We start from the raw sequence: 11,882 nt of genomic DNA, 5'->3' as shown, positions 1-11,882 counted from the left end.
TGGCTTCTGAGTGTGTCCCAAAAAAACAAACAAAAATACCCTGTTGAAAGTTGAATACCGTATCTCAGAGAAAATGTTTCAAAAGATAAAGGCAAAAGAACACAAGCTAGGCTCTAAAATAGGTGTTGAAAATTCATTTTAAAAATGGCATCAAAGTGCAAAAAGAAAATAGTCAAAGAAAACTGTCTTAACAAAACCAGTACAAAAGGCCAGAAAACCAGCTTCCCAAAAATCTGCTCAAGAAAAACATACGAATAAAAAAAGCAGGCTTAACAAAAGGCAGCACAAAACTATAGAAAATGAACAGCAGGCTTATATCAGGAAACCTAACAAGGTAGACCTAGAAAGCAGAGATTACCAGAGCAGCTGGAGACAATACTGAGAAGGAAGGAAAACAGAGCTAGTGAAATACCTTAGCAGGAAGCTGTGCACAGGTGAGGATAATGACAATTGATAAATGACTAGTAACCAAAGAAGTCTTTAAATCTACATAAAAAAAAAAAAAAAAAAATTAAAATACACAACGAGGGCCTCTAGTGGCCAGACAAGTCTCTACTCCTGACACATACAATAAAGTCTGTTATACATCTGCCTTCTCTGCAAATACCTAATATTTACTCTAATTTTGAATTAACAAAATATTACTTTTTTATTTTATTAAAAAAATCTATTAAAGTAATTGTTAAAGCAGAAAGGCACAACAAACGTGCATAGAGTAAGCATAATAATACAATGCTCTCTGCATCATAAAAAAGATTTCTTTTCATTTATACTGATTATCACTGAGACTCACATTAACCATGACATGTTTGATGGCTAGTTTATTGATTGCTTGTAGTTCAATTGCTTGTTTCTTCAGACTTGTGGTGGTGGACAAGGACTTGAGTCATGGCAAATCTAATCTACCAGAAATGAGCAGCAGTAAGCAGATGGATTCTGTGAGCACAGATTCTTAAAAAAACTTTCTACAACATTAAAGGAATTTGAGTTAAATGACTTATGGTTTCTGATAAAAGCTACACAATGGGATCTTTTTGCCAAATCTAATGCGATGTCAACTTATTGGCAATTGTGGTTCTCCCTGGTCAGACAGTCTATTGGTCCATGACTTACCTCAGCATCTACAGTACACCTTTCCATTCTACTCTAGTTGCACAGAAACAAGTAGTTAGACTTGTACATATAAATATCTATACTGTATTAATGGCAAAAACGAATGACTGTTATCACTCCAGAAATCAAAACATTAAAAATAAAGTCATAAACAGTGGGTTGGACAAAGGCAAAAAAAAGTGGGTTGTACCTGCAATCAGTACAGTGAAGACATCTCCATGACACTTTTGTAGCTGTTGTAAAAATTGATAGGAATCTTTCCTGAATTCCAGAGCTTTCCCCAGAAATGGAATCCATCCTTTTATCAGCGGAGGCTCTCCCTCTCTCCTTCAAACACACATGCACCATTGACAGGGAACTTTAGGATGTACTTTACACACTTTGTTAGATGCATCTTAAGGCATTTGCACAGTGTATTCATTAATGCTTACCTATTTAAAATGAGAGTGAAGTGAATTGTTTAGCAATATTTTGATTAAAATTAAGTGATTGTCCCCCATTTCTCCCTCCCTTTTCCCTGATTTGTTATTCAGGTTACCCCCCTCAACCTCCTGGATTAATTAATGGCTAATTCGTTTCAACTTATGTTTGTATCGTTTCATACTGTGTTTCCGGTTAAGAGAATGTAGGATTATTATTATTATTATTATTATTATTATTATTATTATTATTATTATTTCTTCTCATTGGTGATTTTCTACCCTTTGATTGTTTTTTGCAGTAGTTACAAATTCAATAAATAAATCATAAAAATTGAGTGACTGTACTGAGGACAATAAAGACACCTGTATATTGATAATGATCCGTATACAGAGGTACACTACCAAAGTCTGATAAAACCTGCAACTTAAATCAGAGTAAACTAAATATGAACTTTACGATCAATAATAATAATAATAATAATGATGATGATGCTGATAATAATAATAATAATAATAATAATAATAATAATAATAATAATAATAATAATAATAATAATAATAATAATAATGATGATGATGCTGATAATAATAATAATAATAATAATAATAATAATAATAATAATAATGCTCAGCATAAACACAATCTCACCGTCTCCTGCTGAACAGCAAAAGAAGTAAGAGAAGTGAAGCTATACCAAAAGGTACCGTCAGTAAAATCTCCAACATAGCCAAAGTGCTCCAGTAGCTTTAACAAATCGGCACGACACTTGAGAGCAGATTCAGATGAATTTTGTAAGTGACCTCCTTTCTGGCGGATCAAAGGACGAACAAAATACACGAATTTTACGAAAAACACGACTCTAAATTTCTTGGTCTGATTCCAGAGCGCTTGCCAAATCAGGGCGCATGCGTACAGAATGTTAACGGTTAGGGTAACAATCACACGGTCTGGGCAACAGACGGATATTAATCTAAACCGAAAAATGTCTAGTTCACCCAATCGGTTTGTAAATATTATTGTAAATAGAAGGCAGAAAATATTTAGCATGCATAAACCTGCTGCCCCATGAATTATAGTCTCTTGTATACTGTACACATAAACACAGGGGCGTGGTTTCCGGGGAACGGAGGGGGTGACCGTACAAATCACACGGTCTGTGAAACAGATGGATATTGTTCTAAACCGAATAATGTCTAGTTCACCGTTTTTCCAAACTAACAAAAATCTAAGAAGAAAGTAGAAAACATTTTTCATATACCTTCTTCCCCGCTATTAAACTCTCATGTATACTGTACAACATAACACAGGGGTGTGGTTTCCTGGAGGATGAGGGGAGGTTATAGTACATATCACAACGCCTAAGCAAACGGATATTATTCTAAACTTTTTTTTTTTTAATTATTATTTTTTTTCTAGAAAATAGAAAACATTTTAACATGCACAAACCTGCTCCACCCAGAAATATACTCTCATGCATACTCATACCTCATATTTTTTACACCATGATCAACTGAAACATCTGTAGAAGTAATAAACACACTTATTGGTGTTTCAAATCAATTGTAAGTTTGTCACAAAAAATCAGATAACAAATACTAAAATTTGTGAACATTAGATAAATAGATTAGGCAGACAGATGAATGTATTTATTTTTATTTTATATATATTTATATATAATTTTTTTTAATGAATTACATAATATGGGGAAGAATACTCATTCACATTTCAACCCCTCCCAAGGCTCAAACCAAATCTACGCCTATGCATGAAAAGAAATTTTCAACCGTATATTGCTAACATCTATTACAGTGACCTTTGCCCAAGACTGTGTGTGTGTTCATCCATTGTCATTTTACATAAAGACATCTCTGTTTTCTTTTGATTCAGATTTAGACCCTCCCCTCTCTCTACAAAGGTCAGCTGATGGTGCATTCAGTCTCTGAGAGGATTGCGAATTTCGAAAAATGTCCACTTCTTCAAATGACTTCTACAGGGCAATTCAGTGCGATACTGATTAGCCTATGTAATGTACGCAACTAAAAAGATGGCATTTTTTATATAAATATTTCAGTCATGACAACTCTGACAAAGATTGTGTGACTGGTAGCTATGCTGATTCTGAAGGAGAGAGGGGTGTATGCTACTGGATAGGGACTGCAGAGAGTACACAATCAGAAACATAAATCAGATAAGCAGCCTTGGTCTTGGTTGATGGTGTCGTGGCAATTGGGTTTCCTTCTGGTTTCTTTTAGAGTTGATGAAAGGATGTTCCTATTTTCAATTCAATTTATTTGTATAGAGCTTTTAACAATGGATATTGTCTCAAAGCAGAAACATGGAGAGAAAAAAAATATATAAAGTTTAAAGTTAAGTAACTACACTGCTCAAAAAAATTAAAGGAACAATTTGAAAACATATCATATCTCAATGGGGAAAAATATCATGCTGGATATCTATACTGATATGGACTGGGTAATGTGTTAGGAATGAAAGGATGCCACATCATTTGATGAAAATGAATTCTCAACCTACAGAGGGCTAAATTCAAAGATACCCTGAAAATCAAAGTGAAACATTAATGCAGCAGGCTAGTCCATTTTGCTGAAATTTCATTGCAGCAACTCAAAGTGGTACTCAGTAGTTTGTATGGCCCCCATGTGTTTGTGTGCATGCCTGACAACGTTGGGGCATGCTCCCAATGAGACGACGGATGGTGTCCTGGGGTATTTCCTCCCAGATCTGGACCTGGGCATCACTGAGCTCCTGGACAGTCTGAGATGCAACCTGGCGCCGTTGGATGGACCGAAACATAATGTCCCAGAGGTGTTCTATTGGATTTAGGTCAGGCGAGCGTGGGGGCCATTAAATGGCATCAATTCCTTCATCCTCTAGGAACTGGCTGCATACTCTTGCCACATTAGGCCAGGCAATGTCGTGCACCAGGAGGAACCCAGAACCCCCCATGAAGTCTGTTTCTGACTGTTAGGTCAGAGACATTCACACCAGTGGCCTGCTGCAGGTCATTTTGTAGGGCTCTGGCAGTGCTCATGCTGTTCCTCCTTGCACAAAGGAGCAGATACCAGTCCTGCTGATGGGTTAAGGACCTTCTACAGCCCTGTCCAGCTCTCCTAGAATAACTGCCTGTCTCCTGGTATCTGCTCCATGCTCTTGAGACTGTGCTGGGAGACACAGCAAACCTTCTGGCAATGGCACGTATTGATGTGCCATCCTGGAAGATTTGGACTGCCTGTGCAACCTCTGTAGGTACCAGGTATTGCCTCATGCTACCAGTAGTGACAATGACCCTAGCCATATGCAAAACTAGTGAAAAACAGTCAGAAAAGATGAGTAGGGAAAAAATGTCAATGGCCTACACCTGTAAAATCATTCCTGTTTTGGGTGTCATCTCATTGATGTATGTTTATTTTATACATAACAAATTAAAACACGATAAAACACTTTACCATGCAGTGATGACCATGTTGAACACATTTAGGCTACTGCTCAAGAGTTACTGATTACATTAGCTTACTTAGCTAACTAAAGCATAATGATAGATTTATTCACATAAACAATAAAATCCTTCGTTGTTTAAATCTAACATTTGATTATATTATAGAAAATCGATTATCACAGGACATGCTCACCTCTACTTGATTTCTCAAATTGGATGGAGAATTCATGTAAGAAGAAATTGTATGTTACTGAGACTTGCAAAGTAGACGCCTGAATCTGAAGACTCTTTCTTCTGTTCTACAGATTAAAACAAACCCTGCAGGTCAGGCCATGGGTTTGCAGGTAGTGGGATAGGGTCAGAGCTTTCTTCCATCGTAAGCTACATTTCATGCTGTGCCACTGCAATTTTAATGCTACCGTAATGATTGTGCTCCCTGCATTTAATGAAGTTATGTAGGTCAAAAATAATGAGTGTGCTGTACCTCAGTTTGTTTGCTGTGCTGTAATTGGACAACTGTGTTTTTTTATAAGGAATATAGTGGAGTGTAAGTAAAAAGTCTTAAAGAATTTTTATACTTTAGTAAAGTACAGATACTGGAAAAAAGTAATTAAGTAAAGTACAGTAAAGTTACAGCTTTGTGTTTTATCTGAGCTTAGAACAAGCATCTGTCACATTCTCTTGTAACTGTATTTTGTTTTTCTCATGGTAATGGATGACAAAGAGATTTTGGGCTTACCTACAGACATAAAGGTAGGTGCTTCAGTATATGTTTTCACAGTGTGATGTTCACAGTCAATCTTATAATGTTGTACCACTACTGACAATAAAGCTTTAAAAATGTATTATTTTTGTTATGTCTAGTAACACTAAACTAGAATTAACTGTTAAAATACTACTGTTTATAATTTACATATTCATTTACATCTATTAAAAATCTGGGTGATTTAGTTCCTGTTTTCAAATTAGTCAAGTTTCTTGACTGTTTAAATTATACCATTTAATTTTCCTTTTTCATCAGTAATTTTCTATTTTCTTACTGTTGCAGTTAATCATTTTGCAGAATGCTTTTGTCTAAAGACAGTGAGCAGAGGAAATTCACTTCTTAATATTCAGTCAGGGCTATAGTATAGCAAACATTTAGCTTGTCCAGTGTGTTAGCTGCAGGATATTCAGTAATTCTTCCTCCATTATAAGCAGTAATTTTACTTGTGATAAGTGTATTTCAGTTAGCTCTCTGACTGAGAAGATTGCAGAGGTGTGTATTCAGACACTACATAGGGTTAGTGACAGTCAGAGCAGTGAACTGTCTGTAGCGGGAAAGTCTGAATGCCTTTGGTGGCATTAGCAATGGGGTGGGGTGAATGGGTGACAATTCACTAATTCACTCACTTAGGAGACTTTATCTTATGGCATGTGACATTAGCTATGACTCTAGGGGCTCCAGCAGGACCAGTTAGGTATATATCAGGAGCCAGGGTGGAGAAATGGCAGGTAATCTTAAGGTCTTAGACAAGCATAGGTACTCAAATTTAGTTTTCCGTGTGGGAGCTAATGATACTTGCCTTCATCAGTCAGAGGTTATTAAGAGAAACAATGTAGAGGTGTGTAAATTAGCAAAGGTGATGCCCAATGAAGTAATATGCTCTGTCCCCATTCCAGTGTGGTGTGGCGATGTAGGATATAGCAGGTTATGGTCACTCAACTACTGGCTTTTCAGTGGTGCTCCAAAAACATTGTGGATTCTATAGACAATTGAAGCAGTTTTGAGGGCAAGGCTGGCCTGTTAGGGCGGGTGTCCATTCCACTTGGGAAGGTACTGGTCTCATTTCTTGCAGCATAGCACATAGTCCAAGAACAGGCCTATTTAATTGGTGAAAATCCAGAGCCAAGGCCAGGGAGCAGACAAGCAGGCTAAAGAACATCCAAAATATTCGTTTTACTAACCTGATTAACATAAAACTAGATCATAGTGGCTGGGATAGGCTCAGCAGATCCCTGTGGGACTGGAGACCTGTCCAGGCTGTAACCCTGCCTTTTGCCGAATGTGTGCTGGGATAGGCTCCAGCAGATCCCTGTGACCCTAATTAGGAATAAAGCAGGTATAGAAAATAGATGGATGGATAGATCATAGTGAATGCACAGCTAGCTAATGTTTGATCTGAAGCTAGGTTTGTTAAATATTAGATCTGTTTCATCTAAAGCACAATAAGTTAATGAAACAATTACTGATCGGGAGTTTAATGTACTATATTTAACAGCAACATAGATGAGTATGTAGCAATAAATGAAGCTAGAAGCTAGATCAGCCTCACCTAACAGACTGGGGAGGAGGTGTTTCAGTTATTTATGATGATGATATATCTGATGTTACACAAAAACCTTGACATAAATTCAAGACGTTTGAAGTTCTATATACTAACTTAACATATGTAGCCACAAAAAACAGAAGTCTACCAAATTGATTCCACTAATTGAATTTTACAGACCCCAGGGCCATACTCTGAATTCTTCTGTAAATTTACAGATTTTATTTCAAACCTAGTGCTCTCTCTCAATAAAAAGAAAAGTTTGTAGCACATTGGTTATGCTCATATCTACATTGTAATAACATAACATTCATAAAATGTATCAGTCAGGATTTAGTCCTCTTTAGCACTAGTTAAAGTGGTAAATGACCTACTACTGGCCTATGATCAGGTGTCCTTGCTGGTGTTGCTTGACCTTTGTTCAGCTTTGGACACCACTGATCATACTACTCTACTTGACAGGCTAGAAAATATTGCTGTTAAGGGAACAGCCCGCTCCTGTCTCAGGTCTTATTTGACTGATTGCTATAAGTTTGTAGATGCAAATGGTGACTTCTCTACCTCACACTGACCTATAAAGCACTGAATGGTCTTCCATCAAAGTAATTTACTTCTGGAATGGACTTTTTTATGCAGGCTATTTGTTAGTACCTCAAGTAGTAAAGGCTACAGCAATGGGCAGATCATTCTCTTACAAAGGCCAACAGTTACAGAGCAGAGCTTTTCCATCTCTCAAACCATCTGTGTTTTGTTTAGTTTTTTGCCTTGCTTCTTGGTTTTTGCATTTTCCCTGGAATTGTTGTTTGCTGATTTCTAGATCTTTTTGCTTCATGTGTTTAATCTGTTTTTAAGAGTCTTCAATAAAACTGTACAATGCATTTACATCCACTTCTGCCTCCACTTCAGGACATCACCACATTATCTGCACTTGTAATACTTGCAACATGCTTGCTATTTTTATATGTTAGGAGAGATTATCTTTCTCTGGTGAGATCTCTCAAAGTTTATTCTGAATTATAAATATTCATAAAGAACTTGGCAAATAAGTGATGCTAAGATGCCTAGTTGTTCCAGTTTGTGGATTGTTGTGCTTGGCCAGGGACTGGAGTGCTTTTGTCTAATCTAAGTATAAGAATGAAACAGGAGAGGTAGAAGAAGGTGTATTGCTCTGGGTGCAACTGAACAGAAACTTTGTTCAAAATGTTTCTTGTTCAAAATGGTGTTAGAAAGTAAACAGGATGACATAAAATGACCCATCAATGCTCTTGTACTTTAAGTGGACAACTCAACTGAATGAAGAAGAACATAATATTTAAGGCATAATATGCAGTGCTTCAGAGTAATGAGAATTTCCTTTCCTTCTCTGATGGGTTTGTTTTTTGTTTTAATGTAATGAAAGATTGTTTCACTGAGAGTTCATAGCAACAGATTCCAAATGCAAATTAAGGTACTTGAACTTTTGGATGTACACAAACAGTAGGGAGACCAGTGAGGGTGGTAGCTGGGTCTTGATGTGCCTCAGGATGAGCCTCTCGAAGTACTTCATCACGATAGGTGTGAGTGTGATAGTCATTGGGGCAGGATACTGTAGACTTCTTCAGCACGGGGATGATGGTGGTTGTCTTGAAGCACATAGGAACAGTGGAGCCGCTCAGGAAAATGTTGAACACATCCGCTAGCTGTTCTGCACATTCCCTAAGCAATATGCCAGGAATGGTGTCTGGTCCAGCAGACTTCCGTGGGTTAACTCTGTGTAGAGTTCTCACATCAGCCGTGGTTAGACAGAGCACCTGGTCATTGGGAGGAGGGATGGTCTTCCTTGTTGCTACGTTGTTCTGCACCTCAAACTGAGTGTAGAAGTCATTCAGCACAACTGGGAGGAAAGTGTCACTGTCACAGGCAGGTGAAGATGTCTTGTTGTTCATGATCACCTGGATGCCCTGCCACATTCACCGGGTTCCTCCACTGTCCCGGAAGTGGCTGGGATTCAAAGTGGCTGGGATTCAAAGTGTGTACACACTTTGCCTCTCTGATGAATCGGGACAGTTTGGTTCTTGCTGTTCTTAAGGCCGTCTTGTCCCCTGCAATAAAGGCAGAGTCTCTAGTCTTCAGCAGCACATGCACCTGTGCAATCATCCACAGCTTCTGGTTGGAGCATGTGGTGACAGTTTTAAAGATGGTCATGTCATTGATGCCCTTGCTGATGTAGCTGGTCACTAATCTCCAAGTTGATCTGCCAGTCAGTGCATTCAAAACAGTCCTGTAGAGCAGAGGTGGCTCCTGCTGGCCAGGTTTTCACCTGCTTCAGAACCGATTTAGAGCATCTGATGAGTATGATGGATTTACCATAACAGAGATGTGGTCAGAGTAGTCGAGGTGGGGACTGGAGCTCCACACGGTGCGGGGATGATCAAGATCCAGCGTGTTCGCCCCTCTTGCCCCTCCAAATGCTGATGGAATTATTGATAATGGAACCTGATGGAAGATAAACCAATCATTTGAGATTTGCATGTTCTCTGTCAATAATAAACAGTCCGTTGAGGTGAGTACTCAGCAGATCGCTAATAGACCCATAGAGTTCACATAGTGCCTCTTTATTATTAGCGCTTGGGGGAATGTACAATCTGACCATGAAAACAGTGATGAATTCCTGTGGGAAAATAAAATAGCCTGCATCTAACGGTTACAAACTTTACTTGTGATAAACAGTAATTAGAAACAAACACAGAGTCCCTGCACCATTCCGTGTTGATGTAAACACACACACCACCACTGGGAGCCTTACAGCACAGAGCAGCATTTCTGTCGGCACAAAACAAGGTGAGCCCGTCTAGCTGAATATCGGCAACCGGAACTCTGAGCCATGTCTCCATGAAAACAAAGACGCTACAGTCTCTAAACTCTCACAGTGTGCAATGTCCAGTGCAAGGGGAAGATAAGAGCAAATGCTTCAATTTAAAAATAAATAAATATATAAATTACATTGAACATACTCTTGAGTACAATGGCAGAGGGACTCAGTAAGACAGTGGACCAACTCAGAAATTAAAGCACTGCTGCAAAGAGCTCCTTCACCAAGCAGCATTAAACATGATTGTGTTGGAGCTGAAAGTTGAGTTTAATATGCTCACTGTTGTGGCAAGGGGAGTCAGTAAAACAAAATAATTACTAAGCTGGGTTGCTGACTGAGGCACAGGCTGGCACAGTAAAGAAGCACAGCTCAGTGAGAAACAGGGAGAACCACCTGGGTCAGATAAAGTAAAGGAAGCACAGTTCCCAGACAGCATGGAGGATGAAATAATAAGACTCAAGCTTATTATATGAAAGTATATTGATATGGAAATAATACTTTAATTGACATTGAGATTGTTGAGGAACTGTGTAAAATCCCAGCTATGAAGTAAAATCAGCCAGACCATGGAAAAAGCCCTGGCAGACCTAACATAATTTAAAAACACTTGTGCAATCCAAAACCCTCTAGTGGTTAAATCTATAGAAAGCAAGCTATCTGATGCTGTGAAAAAGCCTGGCTTGTCTTTCACCTGGTATTGATGTCTTGACTGACAACTATTTTGACTTTCTCTTAAAGTTAAGCTTACATTTACATTTCTGGCATTTGCTTTAAGTCTCTACCACTGAATACATTAACAAGCTATCTTAGAAAAAAGATACTTTGAAAAAACATGAAAAAATGTGCTTAGTATGTCAAAAAGATGCAGATGGCTGAAGAGATGCCAGGCAATGCAACAACAAAACTGCTGGAAAGTAGGCTTCTTAGACCAGCATTATTTCATTTGTCCAAGAAGATCAGAATGATAAGAACTGACAGGAAGAAAGGCAGGCTTACAGGAGAGGAAGATAAATTCTTGGCTGGAGTACAATCAGCTGAATTGACAATGACCAGGTGGGGACACTTGGATAGAAAGGGCTATGAGAATTCCCAGTTATTATGACATTACTAGAGGTCAGCAGAAACATATATATATATATATATATATATATATATATATGTTCATCATATCACTGATTATCTCCTCATCATGGCACCTGTTCACCTGTTAGTGGGTGGGATCTATTAGGCAGCAAGTGAACATTTGATGTGTTAGAAAGAAAAAATGGGCATAAAGATTTGTGCAAGTTTGACAAGGGCCAAATTGTGATGACTGGATCAGAACATCTCCAAAACTGCAGCTTTTGTGGGGGTCCAAGAGGAACAGTGGTCCAAGGAAGGAACAGTGGTGAACCAGTGACAGGGTCATGGGTGGCCAAGGCTCATTGATGCACGTGAGGAGTGAAGTCTGGCCTGTGTGAGCCGATCCAACAGACGAGCTAATGTTGCTCAAATTGCTAAAAAAGTTAATGCTGGTTCTGATAGAAAGGTGTCTGAATACACAGTGCATCACAGTTTGTTGCGTATGGGGCTGCAAAGCTGCAGACCAGTCAGGCTGCCCATGCTGACCCCTGTGCACTGCTGAAAGTGCCAAAAATGGGCACGTGAGCATCAGAACTGGACCATGGAAGAAGGTGGCCTGGTCTGGTGAATAACGTTTTCTTTTACATGACGTGGATGGCCAGGAGTGTGT

At 38.6% G+C, this 11,882-nt stretch overlaps 1 protein-coding gene across 2 annotated transcripts in view; it reads right to left on the bottom strand.

Annotated features, from left to right (window-relative positions):
* LOC131370823 (cytochrome P450 7B1) overlaps window positions 1-2,648 on the bottom strand; it is an 8,633-nt gene extending 5,985 nt beyond the window's left edge. The window contains exons 1-2 of one of the 2 annotated variants that reach the window (XM_058418334.1): window positions 2,185-2,648; window positions 1,304-1,440 (exon numbers count right to left, since the gene is read on the bottom strand). In XM_058418334.1, coding sequence (XP_058274317.1) covers window positions 1,304-1,440; window positions 2,185-2,261 — 214 coding nt within the window. In that variant the 5' untranslated portion in view covers window positions 2,262-2,648. Of the gene's footprint in view, window positions 1-1,303; window positions 1,441-1,544; window positions 1,972-2,184 lie in introns of those variants that run through there. The other variant, XM_058418336.1, reaches the window with a different exon arrangement.
* Window positions 2,649-11,882: the final 9,234 nt, after the last annotated feature.

The sequence above is a fragment of the Hemibagrus wyckioides genome, linkage group LG20, assembly GCF_019097595.1.
Source record: "Hemibagrus wyckioides isolate EC202008001 linkage group LG20, SWU_Hwy_1.0, whole genome shotgun sequence".
Taxonomy (NCBI): domain Eukaryota; kingdom Metazoa; phylum Chordata; class Actinopteri; order Siluriformes; family Bagridae; genus Hemibagrus; species Hemibagrus wyckioides.
Note: the sequence above shows the minus strand (reverse complement) of the source record. Positions and strands in the feature narration are given on the sequence as shown.